The 23,122-nt window shown below is 41.1% G+C and overlaps 2 protein-coding genes across 3 annotated transcripts; one reads left to right on the top strand and one right to left on the bottom strand.

Moving 5' to 3' along the window:
- Positions 1 to 1,920: 1,920 nt before the first annotated feature.
- LOC130929106 (oocyte zinc finger protein XlCOF6.1-like) lies at positions 1,921 to 22,941 on the bottom strand. Of its 2 annotated transcripts, XM_057856052.1 has the most exons (3): positions 22,577 to 22,941; positions 6,969 to 7,082; positions 1,921 to 4,083 (listed from the first exon to the last, which is right to left on the bottom strand). In XM_057856052.1, the coding sequence occupies exons 1-3, from the start codon at positions 22,701 to 22,703 to the stop codon at positions 2,933 to 2,935; spliced, it is 1,392 nt and encodes a 463-aa protein (XP_057712035.1). In that variant the 5' UTR covers positions 22,704 to 22,941; the 3' UTR covers positions 1,921 to 2,932. The 2 variants fall into 2 exon arrangements, with proteins under 2 accessions (XP_057712035.1, XP_057712036.1); XM_057856053.1 differs by lacking the exon at positions 6,969 to 7,082.
- LOC130929085 (uncharacterized) lies at positions 16,812 to 20,423 on the top strand. The gene has a single exon (XM_057856009.1). It carries the CDS (start codon positions 16,856 to 16,858, stop codon positions 19,673 to 19,675), a length of 2,820 nt encoding a protein of 939 aa, XP_057711992.1. The 5' UTR covers positions 16,812 to 16,855; the 3' UTR covers positions 19,676 to 20,423.
- Positions 22,942 to 23,122: the final 181 nt, after the last annotated feature.

The raw sequence follows: 23,122 nt of genomic DNA, 5'->3' as shown, positions 1-23,122 counted from the left end.
TCTACCTTACTCTATGAAGTATTCATGATCATATTTAAAGAGCATTTGACACGAGAAAAAAAAGTCTTAAATGGCATTATTATGTGAATTAAAATCATATTTTGAGACGATTCGACTATATACAACAATTTAGCAAAGCACAGATGACGAGAAATTAGTTTTTTAATCTGCCGGTGAGCCACGCCTACCATTATAGGGCTTTAGCGTCCCCAACAGGTGGATGACGTCAGCGGTAGACTGGGCTCATCGGTTTTACTATTCAGCCCTTTGAGGGGGAATTATTCAGAACAAGGAAAACGCGACGAAGAGAGCTGCAAAATGTCATTGTTTCAGTCTCTCTACTCCAATATTTTTACAGGATATTCTTTTTATCCAAGTATTTTTCCCCAATAGCTATATAAATGGCTTGAGAAGAACCAGTCAGCCCGTCAAGGGGGAACTATTCACAACGAGGAAAACGCAACGAAGAGAGCGGCAAAATGTCAGTGTTTCTGTCTCTTTACTACAATATTTTTACAGGATATTCTTCTTATCCAAGTATTTTCCCCAATTGCTAAATAAATGGCATGGTCATGACAAATAACAGTCTTGTGCTGAATGGAATATAAAATAATAAAAATGCATTTATTCAGGACAATGTGGCAAAATTACTCCATAATGGTCAAAACTGTCGACTTCACCTTTACTGTCGCACCTCCCGAATGATATTTTATGACACCTAAATCGGACATATGTCATTTCCCTTCCCCGGCTTCGGAGAATGTAAACAAACCAGAAGGCGTGACAGCTAGCCGACATGCTAACCCGGACCGAGTGATGTTTCAAAGTCTTCGAAGCGGAAAATCACACATAACTAGCCTGGATTATTTGACATGACGACCTGGTTGTCGATTGTCTTCGTGGATCGGCAAACCGCCCGGCGGAGAGCAATTTACAGTTCGTTCCTGGAGGAGGGTGGCTAGAGTTGTTGTGCAGCTAACGTGCTGCTGCTAATGAGCATTAGGAGAGCTTTTTACATGCCTATCAATGATCAAACGTAAGTAGTCTTTTATTTAAAGGAAGTTTGTAGTGTTTACTTTGTAATCGCTGTATTCGTATTTGACATAATACAAAACAAGATGTTTACTCACTTCCTTGTAAGTCCAATGGTCCCACAGTAGCAGGGCTTGGCCAATATCCACGGTGAATGGGAACCTTTTGAAACTCCAAAAAGGCGCATACGCCTCTCCCTCATACAGAATGATTTTTCTGCAGCCGTTTGGCTGGCGTGATGCGAAAAATAAACGTATTAATCCGCAAAATCAGCTGATCCTTCGTCCTCATACACAACAGTACACTGTAGCGTGAAGAGGACGTCTTCTACCGTACACGTCACAGCGCCCTCCTCCTCAATGCAAGACCGAAGCCGGAAGTCACTCATTTTCATGGCGCGGGGTTCAAAAAACTAAATAAAAATAGCGATCGCTTCCAAACACATCCAAGCGGTCCATATCATTCAGGGGCATAAAATATCGCGTGTATTATGAAATAAACATGCTTTTTCGTGTCACAGGCACTTTAAGTTAATAATGACAGGTTATATGAATATTCCAAGGGCGTAGGTTTGCATTAGGACGGTAGGGGCAAAACACTACCAACTTTTCAGGAGTCTCAAATTGTCCTCACTAACTTTCAAACAACCTTATTTGCATTAGATGTGTTCAGTTATATAGGTCATTTAGATGGTCTTCCCATTTGCTGTAACGTTAGAATTGACCCTACCAATATCAAGTGAATCATTTTCATTATTTTCACTTAGATTTACCCCTTTTTCACTTGCTAAATGTGCCATTCCGTGTTTTTTTCCCCTCAAACGCACGTTTGATTTTACTTGATACCCCCCCCCCCCCTTTTCCCCCCTCCACACATACACACGAAAAACATCACTGCTCTAGAGGATGCATGGAGGAATGGGCCAAAATACCAGCAAGAGTGTGTGAAAAGTTACAGAAAATGTTTGGCCTCCGTTATTGCCACCAAAGGGTACATAACAAAGTATTGAGATTGGTATTGACCAAATACTTATTTTCCACCATGATTTGCAAATAAGATTCTTTAAAAATCAAACAATGTGATTTTCTGTTTTTTTTCCACATTCTGTCTCTCATGGTTGATGTTGAACCATGTTGACAATTACAGGCCTCTGTAATATTTTCAAGTGGGAGAACTTGCACAATTAGTGGTTGACTAGTTATTTGCCCCACTGTATTTACTAAACGTGAGTGGAAGACTGACGCAGTAATATATTAACTAGCCTTTACAACTCAAAACAAGATGAAAATTAATACTAGATTCAAGAAAAATTAACAGATTGACGTTATACTGTAAATTTGCAATGTGAAAGTTAGTAGGTCAATGCAGATTTATTTTGCATCAGTCATCAAGCTGATCAAATAATTGGGTTCTTATTGGAGAGAAATGTAGCCCTGACCGCCATTCACCCAATCTAATTGGTTTTATTAATGTCCTGTCCCCAGCAAAGTGTGTACACGCAGGTTATGATTAAGGTTATATTGTCCCTACCAACTTTGAGACCAAACCTATGCCGTTGGATTATTCATTTATACAAATATTGTGGCCACTTCAGAGTGAATATGTCAGATTTATTTTTTTTAATTTAAACAACACCAAATTGTTATCCAAATTAACTGCGGCCCTGGCAAGCAGTCCCGCCGGACACAGGGCAATGTTAGCGAGCGTCCAGCGGGAGTGCTTGTCGCGGAGGACACAGCAGGGGAATAAATGCCGAAAATCACCTTGTATGCAATCATTTTCTGGGAGAAATTAAGCATTATCTGACAGAACTGCCGGGGTGCCAATACTTTTGGCTAGCACTGTACAATCGTCCTGCGTGCACAATCTGATAAAACAAGCATAGATGACAGGCATACAATCAGTGGTCACTGATTCCCACACCAACACACAAGTGTCTCTTAATCCAATCCTTCCGAGTGAATCCTTGACCACAAACTGAGCAGTAAAAAGGTTTGTCTTCAGTGTGGGTTCGTGTGTGTTTTGTTACGCTTCCTTTCTCAGTAAACCTTTGGCCACACACTGAGCAGGAAAATGGTTTTTCTCCTGTGTGTGTTCTTGCGTGTATTTTCAAACGTTCCTTTCGAGCATATCTTAGACCACAAACGGAGCAGGAAAAAGGTTTTTCTCCCGTGTGTGTTATTACATGTATTCTTAAGGTTTGCTTTTGTGCGAATCCTTGACCACAAACTGAGCAGGAAAAAGGTTTGTCTCCAGTGTGGATTCGTGTGTGTTGCGTTAAGCTTCCCTTCTCAGTGAACATTTGGCCACAAACGAAGCAGGAAAAAGGTTTTTCTCCCGTGTGGGTTCTTGTGTGTATTTCCAAGTATTGCTTTCGAGCGAATCTTTTACCACAAACCGAGCAGGAAAAAGGTTTTTCTCCCGTGTGGGTTCTTTCGTGTCTTTGTAAGTCGCTCTTGCGACTGAATCTTTGACCACAAACTGTACAGGAAAAAGGTTTTTCTCCCGTGTGGGTCCTTTCGTGTATTTGTAAGACGCTCTTGAGACTGAATCTTTGATGACAAAAAGAGCAGGAAAAAGGTTTCTCACCAGTGTGCCTCCTCATATGCCTCCGACAAGTATATTTATGAGCAAAGGTTTTCCCACATTGAGAGCATTTGAAGAGTTTGTCGTCATGGTGAGATTCCTTATGTACATCATCATTGTAAGGTGAGTGGGACGTGGCACTGTTTGATGGAGCGATGAAAATGTCTGCTTGCAATCCTTCTGTTGAGCTGCTGCTGCTGCCGCTTGGAGGCTCCGCACCTTTGTTGGCCTCACTCGGATCTTCTTCACCCTTCAAGGGCTCAACAGTCGAGCTGGTGATACCTTCCTGCTCTTTAACATATGGCAGCTCGTCCTCTTCCTTTCTGATTGGAAGTTGCTCTTCTCTCTCCTTCTGTTGACAGGGCTCTGGCTCCTCCTCCTCTTTGATTTGGGGGAGCTCAACATCCTCTTTAACGCCAGGAGATTCTGGCTCCTGACGCTCAGAAACAAGATATTTTCGGAAACCTGCAAGACACAAGAAAACCATTGAAATATTTTATGGACCAACACCGTATCATCGGCCAGTCTGTCGTTTGGGCAAAACTTGGAGAAGATGAGTACAGTGATCCCTCGCGACTTCGCGGTTCACATTGTGCCGATTCAGTGCATCGCACAGTTTTAAAAAGTATTCATCAAAAAAATTGTGTTTATAAAATATGCGATTTCAATTTGAGGCGCAAGAGGCATTATGCAGAGATAGAAAGATGCTCGGATAGCCGTCAGTAAACGGCTTGCCAGACAAGCACATAAATCTAGAGTCTACAAGGACATCATCATTTTCATGATGATAATACACACTCAGCAGGAAAACAGCACATTATTTGCAATAAATTAAACTAACCTGCCCACAAAGAACTATATGTATTTTCCAATAATTTAAGTAAGCCTGTCTCGATATGCAGTAATTCTATTTATCGCACGGTAAATGAAAATGAAGGCGGTAATTTTCCCGCTGCGATTTATCACCTCATGTGAGTTTGTGTGTGCGCGCGCGCACGTTTGCGTGACCATCATTCAATGGAGGGAGGCGGGGCCGAGTGCACTGTCGGCATACAGCAATGAGCAAGCAGAAAATGGACGGAAAATCCTGAATTCCAAGCCAAACGCCCCTGGTGTGGGAATTTATTTTATTTTATTTTAAACCAAATGAAAATTGGGAGGCAACCAAAAAGGATGAACCAGTCTGCAAAATGTGTTTGGAGGTTGTTTCAACGAAGAGGGCCAACACAACAAATCTACATGCTCATTTGAAAAACTATCACCCTCTTTAGTTTTCACTGCTTGGTAAGAAAACTGCATCGCAACAAGCAGAGCCTCCCTCGTCAAAGTCAGTCGACAATTACAGAGGTAACCGCTTGATTTGAGAAATACGAACGACATCCCATAAAATGGTGTTCCCTCACGGAAAGTGTAGTCCGCTACATTGCTGAAGAAATGAGACAGTTTTACTTCTGTTTAATGTTTTTTGACTCTTTGTAGGTTCATACTGCAGGTCTTAATGCACGAATCCGATTTTTTCGTGTTTTTTCGACTCAAGTGAAGCATTAACTTGACGGTCTGAGCGTGACAAGTCGCATAGAAGTGGACCATTTCAAATCTGATCTGGGTCACTTTCGTATGTGGTCTAAATCCAATAAGGGCCACAATTTTCCAGCTGGTGGTCTGAACTTCCAAGTCCCCCGAATCGGAATTCATGCAGCAATGACGTCAGCAAAGCAAAAGCGGTAGGCGGGGCGGGAGTGATGTAGCTCTGCATTAGCTTCTAGCTTGAACTCTGCTTTTACGCAGAAGCGGGCTTGACCAGTCATAAAAAAATAAATGAAGAAAAGGATAAGCCTGACAATTTTCGATTTGCATTCTGTCAGTGAAATTCAACTTTGAACTCCAAGACAAGTGTCAACTCGATAGCCCGATGAGAAATGAATCAGACTCAGCCAAGGATTGTCTTGCTTCGAAGGCTTTATGAACAAGAGCTCTCAGGTACCGACGCGGAGCCACGCACAAACCGTCCTCTCCGCATGTGGACAGAAGAGAAATGCAGGGCATGCCTCTATTTATGGGTTGACATCATAGAAACAAAACCAAAACTTACTATAGCATATCCTGGTAAAAACATCTCAAGTTAGAGAAAAACATCTCTAGAAGAGGAAAAACACTTCAAGTTATGACCTTGAACACCGGCTCTGGCTAGAAAGATGATGAGCTCAGTCTGATAAACCACAGTCGCCCATTGTATTCATTCAGGACATCATGGAAAACACAGGAAAATAACAGTCCATATTTGGGCATATTGTGATACAGTCTACAATAGTCAAGGCTATGGGAAGGCACACTCAAAGAGGTTAATATAACTATGATGCTCTATGCTAAAATGTTCTCATACAAGCATAACAAAAGCATACCAAATAGGATGTATAATGGTTGTGTTTTAAGCATGAAAAAAATTTTCAAACACATGTTATGCTTTAAATGAGCAATATTTCAGTATTGCTTACATGGCTGAGACGGGGCAAATAGACACACCCACGTCATGTCACGCACACAAGTCAAGGCTTATGTGCGTGCGTGTATGCGTTCTATCAGTCCATATAAACTTTGAATAAAAGACTAAACGGGCATTATTGATGTCTGTTATTTGTGTCCTCTTTTTGGAAATCAAAATCTGATCACCCTGGAATGACATACAGCTAGCATGTGCGATTTGTTTTGATGCTTCTGTGCATGCGGGTCACTTTGCTGACTCTTGGACTGCGAATTAGTGCGAATGCGTGATACTTGAACGGGCTCCCTGGACAAAGGCAGTCCGAACATGGACGCCAAAAAAACAGACATTACATAAAATTGGATTTGTGCATTAAAAGACCGTCAGTATGAACCTAGCCTTAGTGAAGCCAAATTTTTGTTATTGCTACTTAATGTATTTTTCTCTTGTTGTTGAAGTGCAATTATTTGTGTCACTACAACTTTATACCTCTGTGCCGAAATGCTTAAGTTATTGAAGTGCAATTTTATTTTTTTCTTGAAAAAGAAATTGTATTTATTCTGTGTTTCTGTGCGGTATTGATATTGAGTAAACATTTATTGGTTTAAATGGGTGTACTTAATATTACTCAGTATTATTAATATATACTGTATTCTTACTGTGTTATTGTAAATTGGTTTTTAAAAAAATGGGGGGGGGGGGTGCAATAATCTTGCATATTGCAATAATTTATGAGAGAATTTATCTCCCACTAAAATTTGTTATCGCGACAGGTCAATATTAGACTGAAAGAAATTTCCGTACTTATGAGAAGGCACCACAATTGATTTCTGCCTCATCTAAAGAGAATAACAATGCTTGGGATGACCTTGAATGTGAACGAAGTCTGTCTTCTCCTTGATGTATGGCGACTCTTCCTCCTCCCCCTTGACGCATGCAGAATCCTGGTGCTCAAGACAATAGGCTTGGCTGACATATAGATCTGCAAGACCACAAACAAATCTTATTTCTTCATTTGCAAACTTGTGTCCCCAAAGTTGTTTTCTGTTGGAAAAAATTCCTCCTTGCCCATTTTTTTGTTTATACATGTTTTGTTTTCATTTAATCCAACACAAATAAATTCAAAGTGCTTGACGTTACATTAAAATCAGGAAGACATCAACAAATACAGTCTCATAAAACACATTAAAAAGGAATAAAAGCATAAAAGCGCCCAAGAGCCATATATTGCCTATGTGCGTAGGGCAGCAAATGTATGGCTTTTACGTTCTGAAATGAATGCCTAAAACACTGCAAAAGTAGGGACTCGACACCGTTTCCATTTTGAAAGTAATCCACGAAAAGTGCAAATAAATCTGAACAGGGTTCTCAACTCTAACCCACAGAGCCCAAGGCTTCAACAACTAACTGATGAATAAATCTGTTGCGGGTTTCTTGCACTATTTTAAAAGTCAAATTGAATGCTTTTTAAGACCTTCAAAATATAATTTAAGACATGTCGCAACAATTTGTAATGAAGAAAACAATTATTTTAATGTAAACACAGAGATGCTGGCGTTTTTTCTATCATGTGCAACCTAACGGCTTTGTATGGTGGCACAGATGTGCAAAAATTAAATACATGATTAAATGTGTCATTAAATGCTTCTATTTCAACATTTAGTTTTTAATTTCAATATTTATGTATTTTAATTTTTATTTATATAATTCACGTTTTATTTATCAGCACCTCCAAGTCTGAGGCCATGGTTCTCAGCCGGTAAAGGGTGGATTGCTCGCTCCAGGTCGGGGGTGAGTTCCTGCCCCAGGTGGAGGAGTTTAAGTATCTCCGGATCTTGTTCACGAGTGAGGGTAGGTCGGAACGTGAGATTGACAGGCGAATTGGGGCAGCGTCAGCAGTGTTGCGGGCACTTAACCAGTCTGTCATGGTGAAGAGGGCGCTGAGCCGGAAGTCGAAGCTCTCGATTTACCGGTCAATCTATGTTCCTACCCTCACCTATGGCCATGAACTTTGGGTAATGACCGAAAGAACAAGATTGCGGATACAAGCGGCTGAAATGAGTTTCCTTTGGAGAGTGGCCGGCTCAGCCTTCGAGATCGGTCATCCAGGAGGGACTCGGAGTAGAGCCGCTGCTCCTTCATGTCGAGAGGAGCCAGTTGAGGTGGTTTGGACATCTGGTTAGGATTTATTTATTTATAAACATTTATTTATTTATTTCACTTTCTATTTATTTCATTCTTGCACTCTTGTTCCCCTGCATGAAATCATTTTATCTTTTATTTTACCTTCACTACATGGCAGCTTTGCTGAGGTTCTGCACGAGCTCTCTCAGGATTTATTAGATTTAGCAGAATATGTTGACGTAGAAAAAACGGACCCTAAACATGTGGCTTACAAAACAGGGATTTAGTTTATTACTGCGATCAGGCCAGCCTCCACAATGCCAGCCATGTCGGGAAGGAAGGAGAAATAGCTTCACTCGATCAACTCAAACCTCGTCCATCGAGTTTAATGAGCCAATGACAGATGAAATTATTTCATGTAGTTACAAGGGGAACGAGAGTGCAAGAATGAAATTAAAAAAATGTTGAAATCGATGAAAAAATATTGAATACAATTTGAAATAAATGAATAAATGTTGAAACAAATTACTAACCCGACTAGCGATTTGTGTATGTCGCCCTCTAGTGGTTGGCCGCCATTACAGGGGTGTTTGCAAGTGCTTAATTAGTAAATTATAAGGGGCCGGAAAGCAAAGTACATATGACAGCGCAGGGATGACGTGACGGGCACAGGTCCCGGAACATATGCAGAAAATGGTGCTGAAACAACATGCAAATGCCCACTTGCCATGCTGTGGGACTTACAAGCCTAAATTTCAGATAATATCCGTGGTATCAATGTTATGACAACAATTTACAATTATTTAGGCTATACTCTGCTCAGCACTGGCAATTGCCCACATAACCACAGGTGGGACTTACAGTACACAGTCAGCAATTACATTCTCAACAGGTCTAACTTGAAAAACATATAAGAAAAAAAAATCTGAGATTACAATGAATAACACAAATCTCCCATTATTATTATAATAACGGGTGGGTTTGAGGAAGCTCTCTGATTGGTCAGTTGCTGTGTATTAATCACGATAGAACATGGCTAGGGCCTTAGGGCCTCATCACCAAATTTATCACTACGCCGTTATATTCGTGCCTTGAGTGTGGTTTTCAAACATATTTATCCTATCATATTTATGACCACATTTTATGCTGATTTAAATGTGGTGGTCCGTTATATAATCCCAATAGTACACTTGATGCTGTTGTTTAACGTCATTGGTGGAACTCGAGTACAGCGTACGCATCACTCTCGTACCACTAATGACGTTAAACAACAGCATCAAGTGTGCTATTGCTTAAAAGATTGGCACGGTGGCCTATTAAGTATGCTTACTATATTTACGTTCCAAAACATTCCACACCGCAAGCATGTCCGGATTCTGCCCCCCCTCTCTGTTTCGGATTTTACTGCGTGTGTCAGTGGAAGTTCTGTGTCCTTTGGCCACCCACGACCCCACGTACAGGACTGGATTCAATTTAGCCAGTGGAGGTCCAACAAGATTTAGGAAGACTAAATATCATCTGGTGGATTTGAGCAGAGACGCACAGTTGGTAGTGCAAATCAAGTTTATTTCAGAAAATCCGTGCTCAATTCAGCACTTGCAATGGGAATATTGTTAACAGCCACATGTAACCCCATCAGTTCATCAAGCGCGTCGTTTCCATCTGAAGCTCTGTACTTTCTGTTGGCCACAATGACTCAACCGCCGTCTCTCAATACAATGCATCTGCATCCTCGGGCCAGTACTGTGCGTAAAGCACCTTCAACTCCTCAATAAAATTGTTATGTCGTTTTATCTGGCAACCGACCTCCTTGGAATAATACGTGATTTGTTGGTCCAGTTTTTCAGTGCACAAACAAATCTCTGACTCTTTCAAATGGCGTTAAATTTATATAAACAACATGCAATTCTTGGGATTTGTTCTCTAAATGAATTTAAGCATATTATTACTTTATTTTATACTGTAATGTCCGTAACTATTGTTGCAAGTGCTGCTTTGGAACCGACAGGCTCTGCGTGCGCATGCGCTGACGGGGAAAGAAGGAAGCAAGCGCTGTAATGAGTGTGTGTGGGGCAACGTTCGAGGCAGCCGGACGTGTTTGTGTGCTCGGAAATAAACGCCACAAGTTAAAAAGTGATCCTGAGCACATGTCACACAAGGGAGGTAACACTATGCACGGTCCCTTTAAGAGACGTGAGGACTGGAGAGCTGTGAGGTAGTCTGAAGCGAGGGGGAGACGAGCGAGAAGCAAAAGTTAGCGGTGGAATGTGGCGGCAGTCCGCTGTTACTTTGTTTATTGTTTCCCTTTTGTTGCCACAATAAAGTGTAGAAAGCCATCAACGACTTCTTTCTTTCTTTCCCCCCATTCGGGGCTATTAAAATACATTTTTAAAAAACGTTTTGATATTATTATTTTCTATACACAAGAGGTGCCAGATCTGCCAAAATAAGTCCCTGAACACAGGGAGGCCAAAATCAAGAGGTGCTATAACTTCCGGCATGTTCCGGCTCAAATTAACCACTGGTGTTTACACACCGATCCCAGCCCAGCGTCAGTAAATAAAGGGTGTGGCGCACCGCCACACCATAATAAAAGCCACCACGTCTTGCAAATGAGATGGTTGTTTTTCATAGATTTATAAGATACATTCTAATTGATCAGTTTTAATTGTATAATTTACCATGACGTCTATATGAAAATATTTAGCTCATTCTTTACGCACTATTTGCCAGACGTTGTCTGAAATAGCACATCAAATACGAATTGTTCTTTAACACTCTTTATTTGGAAAATCACATCGGTTTTCTTTTGCAAGCTTTAAGCTTGACTACGCCGTCGCAGAGTTGGAAATCAGGAGAAAGCGCCACAAAAGATTATTTCAAGTTAATGAATGTAATTCTGTTTGAAGACTGTGAAAACGACCTTAATATTGACATTGAGGTAACGTTTAAGTTCTTTATGGCGTGTCTTTGACCCGAATCGTCGCATGCTAGCAAAGCAAAACAGTTTTATTATTATCTCTATATTGTGGTTATCTCTACTGAATATTGTGATTTTCTTTCCTGTTGGATGAGGGTCCGAGCAAAACAACCGGAAATACCCCGTCTGCCATTGCTGCTGTTTTCCGCCAGCACCAGGCAGCTAGAGTTACTGTTTACATTGACTGACGATGGGTTGAGGTGTGTAAACACCCCAAAAATGGCGGCTACCACTAGAGGGCGATGTCCACATATGGCTACTCGGACTAGTCAATAGGGTAGGCAGGCAGAATGGTGAGCCAAAAGGCAGAGCCTAGAATACAGTCGTTAATACCGGTAAATTATTATTTCTGTGCGGCCCGGTAACATATGTGCCACGGACCGGTACCGGTCCCCGGCCCGTTGGTTGAGGAGCACTGTTCACACACAAGATGCTTTCGACTTTTTATTCTCGTAGTATTAGTTCGACATTTATTCTCGTAGTAATAGTTCGAGTTTTTTCTCGTACTATTACTATGAGACTAAAAAAATCGCAATATCACGTAGGTCTAATGTTGCTGAATAAGCAGCTACGTACTTTAATGAATAAGCAGCTACGTACTTTATGTAGCGCGTTGCCGCCTCCGTTAAAATCAACAATATTGAAGGTATCTTGTGTTTTCGAATCAGTTTGACAAATAAGGAAATGCTTTATATTTTGACTTTGACTATAGACCCCAATCACGTGACGTCACAACACCCGCCCCCTGACTTGTGTTTACATATTACCGCTACATACCTTCCTTCTATTACTGCGTGTTTTTCTGCTTGTCTAAGTAATCACCGCCTAGTAAACGAACCCAAAAGCTGTCCTGACAATCGTTAACATTGATTCATCAAAATGGTGAAGGTGTGTGGCGGTTGGTTGCAGTAACAGAGGAGATAAACAGTCATTTTAGTAGTTACTGTGTGCACATTGTTAAAAGGGCAAATCTCTAAAACAGCATGGTTTATTTATCTCGGTCCATGATGCGTTTCTCTCGACACCTGTCAGACAGCGGGGAAAACATCAATAGTTGTGATGCCAACAGGATGCCAGACATCATCAGTCGGAGACTACGAAGCTCGTCGCCACTGTCGCGCAGCAAGAAGGTGAGCGCAACAACAGGCGTTGTGCCGAAAAATAGCCGCCCCGCGTGAAATGTCCCCCCCAACGGGAGCGCCCACACGGAAACGACTTTCTTGTACCGTGAATATGTATTATTTTACTCTGTTAGAACTAATAAATGTCATACCTTTGTGATTGTCATTGGGATATGGTTGTGAAAACCTGTAGACTACTGTAATTTCCCGAATATAACAAATAACACGCACTTTTTTTCCCCAAAATCAACTTGTAAAATCATGGTGCGCATTATAAACGGGTACAGGGATGGAGAGAAAAAAAAAATATATATATATATATATATATAAAAAGACCGATTTTTCTTTTTATTGACATGGCCATGTTGTGTTGAAGAAACGTATGCGGCGATCTGTTGCCGACCATTACGGTACGTTACGTCGCCATTTTGTTTCAGTTGTGGCGAGCTAGGGAAGGAGTCGGAGGCGGAGTATCAAACAACGGAGCTAATCCGCATTGCTTTATTGACATTTAGGCTGCAACAAAATACAGGACCAATGTCTGTCGCACATGCAACCCATGGAATATAACTATCTTTCTGGCTGTTCCCTCAACAAAATACCTCCCCCCGGGAACTATACAACATGCCAACATAAGTTCCGCCGGTGAATTCTGTTATAGCTCGTTACACGGTAATACTTCACTCTGATTGGTTGAATGATTTTGTCTGTGTTAAATTCTGCTTTTTTCACTCTTCATAAAGCACAGAATTTAGTTTCTTGAACTCATTTCAGTCAACATTTATTGCAGCTCCGCAACTCGGACCGTAACAAATGTAACACAACACAGACTTTCTGTGTCAACTATATCTGTCCCTCGGGAAAGTCAAACCCAAATAACAGCGATGTGTGCTTTCGGTTTTCCGACTTCTAGCCTCACTTTTATTTTACCGTATCCATCCATGGAAGAGACATTTATTCATCATGATGAAAAGAGCAAGTTATACAGCAGCCTTTAAAAGAAAGCCACATCAGGTTTTTTTCTCTCCTGGATTCTGGTAAGTTGGCGAAGTTGTCAAATCATATTATTATCGTACATATTGTCAGTTTACGGTAATGTTTTGAACTACCAATGTGCTGTGCTTGTGCTGCATTTCACCAGTCAGTATAATGACATTTCTGTATCTGTAAACGAGGTCTGTTTTCTTGTATTCTTCTATTTATTGGTGCTAAAATTAGGGTGCGCGTTATACACGGGTACAATAATTTCCCCTAGATTTTACAAGTAAATTTGGGGTGCACGTTATACACGGGTGCGCCTTATATTCAGGAGATTACGTTAATACATTTCTGTCCAAAGATGGTTATGTGGCCCAGTCCACAATTTGTTACTAAAATACAGTACTAATATTGTATAATAGTAATAATAATTGGAATATATTGTGTAATTTAATTATTTAAAACTGATTTCAGTCGTAAATCCATTACTGTAATGCGTCCATGAAAACATTTGATGTTTGCACTTCAATAAAGCGTTATAAATAATAAAAAATGTTCGCATTTCTAAATCAGGTACTGTATTGTATTTGTGATGTTATAGAATTGTCCGCTCTTATAAATTACTTGTTTTAACTTATAACTCTTCCACACACATCCACTCACAATTTGAAATGTATAAGGACTGTTGAGACAAATGTTTTGTATTAATGGCTGTGTCCTCAGTTGATGTGGAAATAATGTTCCTATTGCTTGTTATTATTGACATATTATCTTTTCGCCACAAGATGGCAGGATGGGACTTAATTGTCTAAAACGCTACTTATAGTGTGTCATTTTTCTTTGACTTTGATTACTTTTATTTGTCGGATTGCCTGTGAAGACCGCATGAGAGATGGATGTATCTGTTGTGAAATGTTTGGTTAAAATGCATAATTGAATTCATCGTGAATAATAGTTCATTGTAAAACAAGCTAAAAGAAATAGTTACATTATAAAACGTTTCTATTTACATTATTTACATTGAAAAGTGATAAATACACAGCTAAAATTATTCTGATTATTATTTCCTAAACAGTTAATATACTGCTAGAGATTTGACAGGAAGTGCTTTTATTTTGAATTGCGACAGAGGGAGCTGTTGTATTTGTGTTACCTGAAGAAGAAGAGAATAAGAAAAAGCAAGCTATGCTGAATGAGCCCTTGTTATGGCACAATGCCTTTGTTTCATGTTAAACTGCAGCATTTTAAGCAGTAAATGTTCAAGTTCAAAAGCGAGCGTCTTGGTCATTGAGAAGCTTCCACTACCCTTACATTTTGGTGCCGAAACCCGGGATTTAAAGACTTTGAGGGACTTTAGCTGGCGAAGTTGGGAGCTAACGGTGGCTAATGCTAACCGCTAAGATGGCTGAGCGTTTTGAACGTATGAGAAAGAAACGGGCAACAATTTGTGCCTCCACGACAAAGCTTTTGACTCGGATTGAAGTGGAGGTGAGCAAAGAGGAGCCTGATTGTGATAAACTCCGTGAAATGCTGTCAGTTTTGAAGACAAAAGAGGAATGCTTGATTGACTTGGATAAAGGCATTGAAGATGAAACTCCGACCGAAGCATTGGAAGCGGAGATTGCGGGTACACAGGATTACCAGGATCGGATCACAACGTGTACAGCTCGCTCAAAGAGACTAATTCAGAAGACAGAAACATCTGTGAACGTGCGAGTGAGTAATGGAAGTGATGCTTCATTCAGATCACTAAATTCACAGACTGTTAAACTGCCTAAGCTCATTATTGAAAAATACAGTGGAGAAGTGAGCCAATGGCAGGAATTCTGGTCTCAGTATGAAACCGCCATCCATAACAATGATGCTCTATGTAAAAGGGAGAAGTTCACCTATTTGAAGTCCTATCTAACTGGAGCAGCAGCCAGAGCTGTTACAGGACTAATTATGACAGATGACAATTATGATACGGCAGTAAAATTACTCCAGAGCCGTTTTGGAAGAAAAGATATTGTCATCAGTGCGCATATGTCCAAGCTGTTGAACTTGACTCCCGTAAGAAGATCATCAGATGTTACTGCTCTGCGGCACCTGTACGACGAATGTGAAATACAGATTCGCAGTTTGGAATCACTAGGAGTCTCCAGTGATACATATGGATGCTTGCTATGCCCAGTGTTGTTACAGATTCTACCAGAGGACATGGCACTGACCTACACACGCAAATCAGACTCCGACGGTGAATGGAAGCTGGACGAGCTCATCCAATTCCTGCAAAATGAGGTTCAGAGCAGAGAAAGGGCGCTTCAACTTTGCAGACCTGGCAACATACAACGGGACATCACATCGAACTACAAGACCTGTGGTAAATCAGCACACCATGGTGAAAAGTCCAAAAAATGGAATGTGCCATCAGCGACAGCGCTACACACAGCAAGTAACGTTCCCCAGACCTGTGTGTATTGTGATGGTCATGATCACAAACCAGAACATTGTACAGAAAATACTGTGTCTGCTCGAAAAGAGAAACTTCGAAAGCTGGGAAGATGCTATGTGTGCCTTGGTCCAAAACACATTGCAAAATACTGCAAGATTAAAGGTGTTTCCTGTGCATTGTGTGGTCGCAGACATCATCAATCAGTTTGTGAACAAGAAGAACCCAAAGCAGATGCAGAACAAGTTGGCACGGAAGCTGTTGTTTCCTCTGTGTCCAGTATCGCAAAACCGAATGCTAACACGCATAACACAGTACTGCTGCAAACAGTGAAAGCACAGACAGTGGGTCCAGCAGGGAGAAAAGTAATACGTTGTCTGCTGGATGGTGGCAGCCAAAGAAGCTTTGTTCATGAAGCTGTTGTTAAGACTTTAAAGCTGCCTGTTTTGAGACAAGAAACATTGCGTCTACATGTCTTTGGATCCACCATTCCTGTAACAGCGCAGCGTAACATCGTGAAGGTGTCACTGGAGAACGTGTGGAATAACCGACAAAGAATAGACATCGAAGCAGTGGAGACGCCTCAAGTTTGCAGTGCTGTGATAAAAGTTCCCAGTGAACCTCTCCAAGAACAGTTAAAGAAAGAAGGACTGCAACTTTCGGACTTCCCACAAGAGGGAGCTGTTGATCCAGAGTTGGCAGTGTTAATTGGAGCTGATTATTATTGGGAAGTGGTGACTGGTAAGGTCCAGAGACTTACAGAATCACTAGTTGCCATTGAAAGCATCTTTGGTTGGGCTCTACAAGGACGTGTATCAACATCCAGTATTACAGACGCCACTTGCATGCATATTAGTCTGGAAGATGGTGCTCAGATCTCAAAACAGCTTCATGCATTTTGGGAAGTTGAATCTTTGGGCGTTGTTAATGAGAAAATCCAGAGCCCAGATGAAGCCAAGGTTCTTCAGAAATTTGCAGAGACTTTGAAGTACCAAGATGGCCGTTACCAAATTGAGTTACCATGGCGACCGGACAAACCAGATCTCCCAGACAATTTTAGAGTGGCAAAGAGACGACTGGAAGGCCTTAAAAGGAAACTGCAGAATGATACCACGCTCTACATGAGGTACAATGATGTGATACAGGATTATCTGCAACAAGGTATCTGTGAGGACGTGTCAGAAAACCCTACAGCAACGAAGCAACACAAGGCTGTGGAATACTACATGCCACATCATGCTGTTCTCAGAGAAGACAAGGTGACAACTAAATTGAGAATAGTATTTGATGCATCATCACACGAGGAGGGTTCTGCTTCACTGAATGACTGTTTGCTGATTGGACCAAACCTCAACCCGAACCTGTTGGATGTGCTAATCAAGTTCAGACTCCACCAGGTAGCCTTCACTGCGGATATTACAAAGGCTTTTCTGCAGATAGCGGTAGCAGAAAAGGATAAAGATGCTGTGAGGTTCTTGTGGCTTCATGGACCTCCAACTAAAGATTCAAAAAATGAACTGCGAGTTTTGAGAATGAATAGAGTGGTGTTTGGAGTTTCTCCTAGCCCATTCTTGTTAGCTGCAACAATAAGAGAACACATAAAGCAGTATGAAAATGAACACCCGACGACAGTGAAAGCTTTGAGAGAATCACTTTATGTGGATGATTTTATCTTCAGTTCGTGTAATGTGGATGAAGCTCTCTCAGTCACCACAACAGCGAAGAACATCCTGTCTCATGCCAGCATGGATTTGTGCAAGTGGGTGACAAACTCACCAGAACTGAGAGCAAAATGGACAGAATGCGGATTGGAACACACAACAGAAACTCACGCCTGTGGAAATGTGCTGAAGGTGTTGGGTTTAGTATGGAAACCAGAAAGTGATGACTTTGTGTTTGATTTAAATGGACTTTTGGACATTTTGAAAGAAAGAAGGAACACAAAGAGAAGTGTATTGCAGACATCAGCACGTATCTTTGACCCAATTGGTTTCCTCACTCCATTTACCATACGGGTAAAATGCTTGTTTCAAGAACTGTGGGAAAGAGGGATTGGTTGGGATGAGGATTTGCCTCCAGATTTGACAGAAAAATGGGATCAATGGTGTGAAGAGCTTCCTCAGCTCCACCTGCTGTCCATTCCGAGGTGGTACCAAGTACAACAAAACCCACAGACAAGCAAACTGCACATCTTCTGTGATGCAAGTGAAAAGGCATATGGTGCTGTTGCTTATCTGCAAGGAAAGAACAAAGAAGGAGAAGTTGTGACTAGATTTGTGGTCTCCAAATCCAAGGTAGCCCCTTTGAAGAAATTGACGCTACCTCGTCTGGAACTCATGGGAGCATTGATTGGAGCAAGACTAGGAAATAATCTTCTCAAGCCACTGAACATGGAAAAAACTCAGCTCAAGATGTGGACAGATTCCATGATAGCGTTTCATTGGATACGCAGCACAGCACAAAGATGGAAGCCATTTGTGGCCAACAGAGTGACTGAGATACAAAGTCTCACGGATCCCGAACTTTGGTCACACTGCAGCGGCAAGAACAATCCTGCTGACCTACCTTCCAGAGGCCAGAGTGTCAAGAACATCATCCATAATCAGCTGTGGTGGAAGGGGCCCACTTCAATGTCAGCAGGTAATGAAGCGGAGACTAAAAATGGAGATTATGTGGCAGATGAAGTCAATGCTGAGCTCAGGTCTAATTTTCAAGCAGTAGTGCAGCTGACTAGAACAGAACCAGCAGAACCACTGTTAGATCTCGAGGAGCACAGCAGATTAAAAACAGTGCTGAGAATTACTGCATGGGTGAAAAGATTCATAGATAATGCACGCTCAAGTGAAAGGGTGCATGGTGAACTGACAACCGAAGAACTCAATACAGCAGAAATATATTGGGTTAAAGTGACTCAAGAGCAGAGTTTCAGTCAAGAAATCTGTCAGCTAAAATCTGGACAGAATATTAAGAATGACTCCAAAATCAAAGACTTGAAGCCTTTCTTAGATGAAGAGCACATCATTTGTGTAGGAGGCAGGCTACAACACTCTGATTTCAGTTTCAGGGAACAGCACCCCTGGATTTTACCGACAAACCACCGGTATTCAGAACTACTGGTTAAGTCCTGCCATGAGAGAGTAATGCATTCTGGGGTCAGAGACACTCTAGTTCAATTGAGAGAGAACTTCTGGGTTCTAAGAGGGAGACAACTTGTCAAACGGGTCGTGTCACAGTGTTACATTTGCCGAAAGCTGAAAGTGAAACCAGCTCAACAAATTATGGCTCCGTTACCGAGAGACAGAGTTACTGAGTCCCCACCCTTTGAAGTAACTGGAGTAGATTTTGCAGGGCCATTGTATGTCAGATCCAACACTCAGCCCAAAAAGGCATACATTGCTCTTTTCACATGTGCTGTTACACGGGCAGTACATTTGGAGCTGGTCTCAGATCAGTCAACGGAACACTTTCTCTTAGCCTTAAAGAGATTCATTGCAAGGCGAGGACTGTGTAAAGTTATCTATTCAGACAATGCAAAGACATTCAAAAGAGCTGACCAAGATCTCAAGAACTTATGGCGTTCATTCAACGGAGCAGAGCTCAGAGAGTTCTTCACGGACAAAGGAGTCACCTGGAAATTTATAGCCGAGCGAGCTGCTTGGTGGGGCGGCTTTTGGGAACGTCTAGTGAGATCTGTCAAAACATGCTTGAAGAGGATCCTGGGGAAGACTTCACTGAACTTCGAGGAGCTGACAACCACGCTTGCAGAAGTGGAAGCCGTACTGAACTCCAGGCCCCTCTCATATGTGAGTAGTGACGCATCAGAGCCACAGCCACTCACACCTTCTCATTTCCTAGTTGGGAAAAGACTGACGTCTCTACCACCAAAGACTTTGCTAACACGGTCTCAAGTCACCACTGCGACAAGAGAAGAAATAGGTTGAAGATGGAGGTATCGACAGAGACTGTTATCCGGGTTTTGGAGCAGATGGAGAAAGGACTACCTGATGGACTTGAAGTCAGCCCACAAGTGTCAGCTGCCGACACCCACTACGTTGAAGGTGGGAGATGTTGTTCTGATTGGCGATGACAACGTTCCAAGGCAAACGTGGAAGATGGGCAGGATAACTGAACTGTTTCCTGGAAGAGATGGACTCATACGTTCCGGTACTGTTCGTACTTCTACGGGAAGTGTGTTGAGAAGACCTATTCAGTTAATGTATCCTTTGGAGATTTGTTGACTTATTGTTTGCTTGTGATGAACAATTGTCCATCGGGGGGGAGAATGTTGTGAAATGTTTGGTTAAAATGCATAATTGAATTCATCGTGAATAATAGTTCATTGTAAAACAAGCTAAAAGAAATAGTTACATTATAAAACGTTTCTATTTACATTATTTACATTGAAAAGTGATAAATACACAGCTAAAATTATTCTGATTATTATTTCCTAAACAGTTAATATACTGCTAGAGATTTGACAGGAAGTGCTTTTATTTTGAATTGCGACAGAGGGAGCTGTTGTATTTGTGTTACCTGAAGAAGAAGAGAATAAGAAAAAGCAAGCTATGCTGAATGAGCCCTTGTTATGGCACAATGCCTTTGTTTCATGTTAAACTGCAGCATTTTAAGCAGTAAATGTTCAAGTTCAAAAGCGAGCGTCTTGGTCATCATTGAGAAGCTTCCACTACCCTTACAGTATCCGCATGTTGGTGGAAATTAAACAGGCAGAGTTTTGGTTAAAAGAAAACTTATTTTCCGTTAATTATTCCTACACATGCAACGTGAAGCTGCAACAACCTCAACAAGGACAATCATATAAATATATGCTTTAGTCAGTCATTGATCTCGCTGTATTTTCCTTATGCTACTGCCCAGCCCGTCAAAGACAAATCCTTACTCATCTGACATTCTTTTACTGTCATCTGAATACATTAGGGCTGTCAAAATTATCGCGTTAACGGGCGGCAATTTTTAAAATGAATCACATTAAAATATTTGACGCAATTATCGCACATGCCCCGCTCAAACAGATTAAAATGACAGCACAGTGCAATGCCAACTTGTTACTTGTGTTTTTTTGGAGTTTTGTCGCCCTCTGCTGGCGCTTGGGTGCGACTGATTTTATGGGCTTAAGCACCCATCAGCATTGTGTAATTATTGACATCAACAATGGCGGGCTACTAGTTTATTTTTTTGATTGAAAATTTTACAAATTTTATTAAAACCAAAACATTAAGAGGTTTTAATATAAAATTTCTATAACTTGTACTAACATTTATCTTTTAAGAACTACAAGTCTTTCTATCCATGGATCGCTTTAACAGAATGTTAATAATGTTCATGCCATCTTGTTGATTTATTGCAAATACAGTACTTATGTACCATATGTTGAATGTGTATATCCATCTTGTGTCTTACCTTTCCATTCCAACAATAATTTACAGAAAAATATGGCATATTTATACATAATTTGAATTGCGATTAATTACAATTAATTTTTAAGCTGTAATTAACTCGATTAAAAAATTTAATCGTTTGACAGCCCTAGAATACATATTTCCTCAAAACGATCTCCAGAAACTATATTTTATTGTCACATTTTCTGTTAGGTGCAGACGTGGCTGTCAGAAATTGTGATCATCCTCTATTTGTGATCATCCTCTATTGTGTCTAAAATCAATCAAGTCACCCCTAAGGCTCTTTGCTGATTTTCTAACCCCCCCCCCCCCCTTTCCACGCCATACTACATCTCCTCTCAATTGGACCCCCAGAGTCTGTACATTTTGTCATCACTAGACATAACTATCATTAGATCAGCAAAGAGCCTTAAGGGTGACTTGACTGATTTCAGACACAAAACAGGAAGATCACAATTTCTGACAGGTGCAGATGTGGCTGAAAGCGGCTATCGCAAAAAGTGCAAGGGTCAATGTTACAGCGCCACCTACATTTGGGGAGGATCACAATTTCTGACAGCCGCATTTGCACCAATCAGAAAATGTCATGATAAAATGTACAGACTCTGGGGGTCAATTTGAGACGAGATGTGGTGGGGGGGAGTAGGGATAGTGTCAGGGGATCAGGAAAGAGCTTTAAGAGTGACTTATGAGAAAACGTGACACTAAAAATAGAGTATCTGGAGGTCGTTTTGAGGAAATATGTGTTGAAATGACAGTAAGAGGATGTCAAATAAGTAAGGAATTGCCTTCGATTTGCTGGGAAATAGCATTAGGAAAATATAGTGAAATCACACACTAACTACGGCATTTACATTTATATCATTGTCCTTATACATTGAAATTTGTGTATGCGTGAGTGTGTAAAGAAGAGTAATAAGTTCATAGAATGAAAGTCATTTATAAGTGCGGATAATTTCATAATCTAAAAATAACGTAATTCATTAGAGCACACATTTTTACAATGTCAAAAGTCATACAATAAATGTAATTCATTAAATGGGATATTTACACAATCGAAATGTCAACAATTCATAATATATGTGATTTTTGGAAGCAGACATTTTCTTAATGAAAGCGTCATGATTAAATATCATGACGTTTATTCGGTGAAAGGGGAAATAAGCCTCGGCAACTTGAAGCGAGCGTATAGCCTCATTTACGTAGAAAACGGCAGTTTACGCAGTTAGCGTTAGTGGCCTCCTTCAATTCCTCATCGTCGTTGCTGTTGGCAACATCGCCCTCCTTCCTCACAGATTCTGACGGATCGCAGATTTCGGTACATCACCGGTCCAGGAAAATAAGGCCCACATCATACTGGTCCGTAACGCAAAAAGCTTGAGGAACACTGGTATACTGTATGCGTATCATCGAAAGTGAACCAACCTTCGAGTCTGCGAAGAACAACCTTTGCGTGCATTATTTTGCACACAGTCGAGTCTTGGTGACGTGGGGCCTCCTCTTTAACGCCACAAAGTTCCCTTACTGCAGCAGTTGTCGTTTTTGCGGACATTTTCCTCACTTGATTTGAGAACGCTTGACGACGTGCTTTGCTGCTTTGTTAGTGGTTTGCCAGCTAAGCTAGGCTAAAGTAGGCGAAAAAACTTCAACGATGTCGAGACTTGAAGACTGATGTCCGTAACGTAGGTAATTCTGGACACGTCGTCGAAACTTCGATTTAGTTAAGTGATTGAAACCTAGGAAAAACAATACGTGCACGAAGAAAATACTGCTCCAACATGCCCAGTCGTTTCATTTCCGACCAGCATTGCATGATGGGAAAACAGTCTCCAGCCCAATCATACCCGCCCATTTGAATGACTAAAAACAAAAACAGCCCAAATAACAAATTCCCTTTCAAGATAAAAATGTTTTTTATTAAAACACTCAATCTTTATTTTGACATGATAGGGGAAAAAAATCAACAGTGGG

This window comes from Corythoichthys intestinalis, chromosome 13, assembly GCF_030265065.1.
Source record: "Corythoichthys intestinalis isolate RoL2023-P3 chromosome 13, ASM3026506v1, whole genome shotgun sequence".
Taxonomy (NCBI): domain Eukaryota; kingdom Metazoa; phylum Chordata; class Actinopteri; order Syngnathiformes; family Syngnathidae; genus Corythoichthys; species Corythoichthys intestinalis.
Note: the sequence above shows the minus strand (reverse complement) of the source record. Positions and strands in the feature narration are given on the sequence as shown.

Bases quoted from the DNA above. Each gene is read 5' to 3' on its own strand.
- LOC130929085 (XM_057856009.1), top strand. From the start codon at position 16,856: ATGAGGTACAATGATGTGATACAGGATTATCTGCAACAAGGTATCTGT.
- LOC130929106 (XM_057856052.1), bottom strand. From the start codon at position 22,703: ATGTCCGCAAAAACGACAACTGCTGCAGTAAGGGAACTTTGTGGCGTT. The intron at 7,083-22,576 runs GTTGGTTCACTT...GTGGTCTTGCAG, and splicing joins TGTTCTTCGCAGACTCGAAG to ATCTATATGTCAGCCAAGCC. The intron at 4,084-6,968 runs GTCATCCCAAGC...TGTGTCTTGCAG, and splicing joins AGACTTCGTTCACATTCAAG to GTTTCCGAAAATATCTTGTT.